The 1,258-nt window shown below is 45.9% G+C and overlaps 1 protein-coding gene across 1 annotated transcript in view; it reads left to right on the top strand.

Moving 5' to 3' along the window:
• Pp2C1 (protein phosphatase 2C) overlaps positions 1-545 on the top strand; it is a 4,754-nt gene extending 4,209 nt beyond the window's left edge. Inside the window, exon 6 of the mRNA XM_013311937.1 lies at positions 473-545. Coding sequence (XP_013167391.1) covers positions 473-545 — 73 coding nt within the window. The remainder of the gene's footprint in view (positions 1-472) is intronic.
• Positions 546-1,258: the final 713 nt, after the last annotated feature.

The following is a 1,258-nucleotide window of genomic DNA, read 5'->3' as shown; positions in this document are numbered from 1 at the left end:
AACCTTACGAAACCGGCTACGTCGCCGCCTCGCTAAATAGTAGCGGCCGCGTCGGGCGCTGCAGCCGCCGCCCGCCGCGCCCGCCGCGCCCGCCGCACCCGCGCAGCACGCACCGGAGTGCTACAAGTGCAAGTGGACACATGTGATTTATTTGTTAAGGTAACACAGTGGTGTAATCACAATGAGCCTCCGCTAAATGTTGGCGCCAAACTGTCGCCACGTGTCGTCATTAGTGTTGGTGATTGTGTCAAAATGTAGTGCGCGTGTGGGGGCGGGGGCGGGGGAGGGGGCGGGGGCGGGAACAATGTGATGTCACCTGCGAGAGCGGGAGCAATGGTGCCTTGTCTAGTACTGCCAAAGTACTGTTTTGAACTTTAAATATTTTATATGGGAGCGCGAGTTGATATATATCCAAAGATGACTGCTTTGTATACGGTTAGACTTGTGTTGTTATTATTTTCTGTTTTGTTAGTCGGCCGAGCTGCTCCGGCGCGGGGCGGCGCGGGGCGGCGCTGGATACAATAGTACAAAGAGTTATTGACTAGTTAGGTACGTAAGGCGACGACGAGGACCACGCAATGAATTAGCCCAAATAGATATTTATTTTGTCTATATTTATAGCATTTAAGTTTAGGAGCCAGGAAATGTGATTTCCGCGACTCAGAGGCTACGTCTACGGCTACTTGGAAATGAATTTGTTACAGCCACGGAGAATATACTACAGAGACTTTCTCAAAAATCTAAATATTTATATAAAGATAAAGTATTTAGCTAAAATTACGGAACATAGATTTTGTACAGTGAGGAGACATTTTTGTAATAGAGTGGTTATTCTTTTAGGAAAAGAATTATGTTTTATTATTTGTTTGAGGCAGAGAGTTATATGGTATATAATAGATGGCAGGCAACAGTGAATTGAGAGGGAGCTAGCAGGCTCAGCATAGCGTGTGGAGCGGCCGGGGCGGGCCACAATCTCTTGTTAATGTAACTTGTATGGATAAAGTAGAGGTTCGCTTTTGTAAATGTCAAAGTTAAGCATATTGTGATGATGAAACCATTGACTTATATTTTATTATCATAGCCACAAGTGGATCAGTTGCAAAGGTGAGTAGTGTCGTGTCGTGTCGGGTAGGAGTTGGAGTGTGTTGGAGGCGCGGTGTGTTTGCGCGCGCGTACTTGAGAAGTAAACAATGTGCCTCATTTGTTACCGACTTGCAGCAAATAATGACTTAGGTAAAAGTGTTCTTTGATAAATGGA

Source organism: Papilio xuthus, unplaced genomic scaffold, assembly GCF_000836235.2.
Source record: "Papilio xuthus unplaced genomic scaffold, Pxut_1.1 DF827679.1, whole genome shotgun sequence".
In the NCBI taxonomy this organism is placed as follows: Eukaryota; Metazoa; Arthropoda; class Insecta; order Lepidoptera; family Papilionidae; genus Papilio; species Papilio xuthus.
Note: the sequence above shows the minus strand (reverse complement) of the source record. Positions and strands in the feature narration are given on the sequence as shown.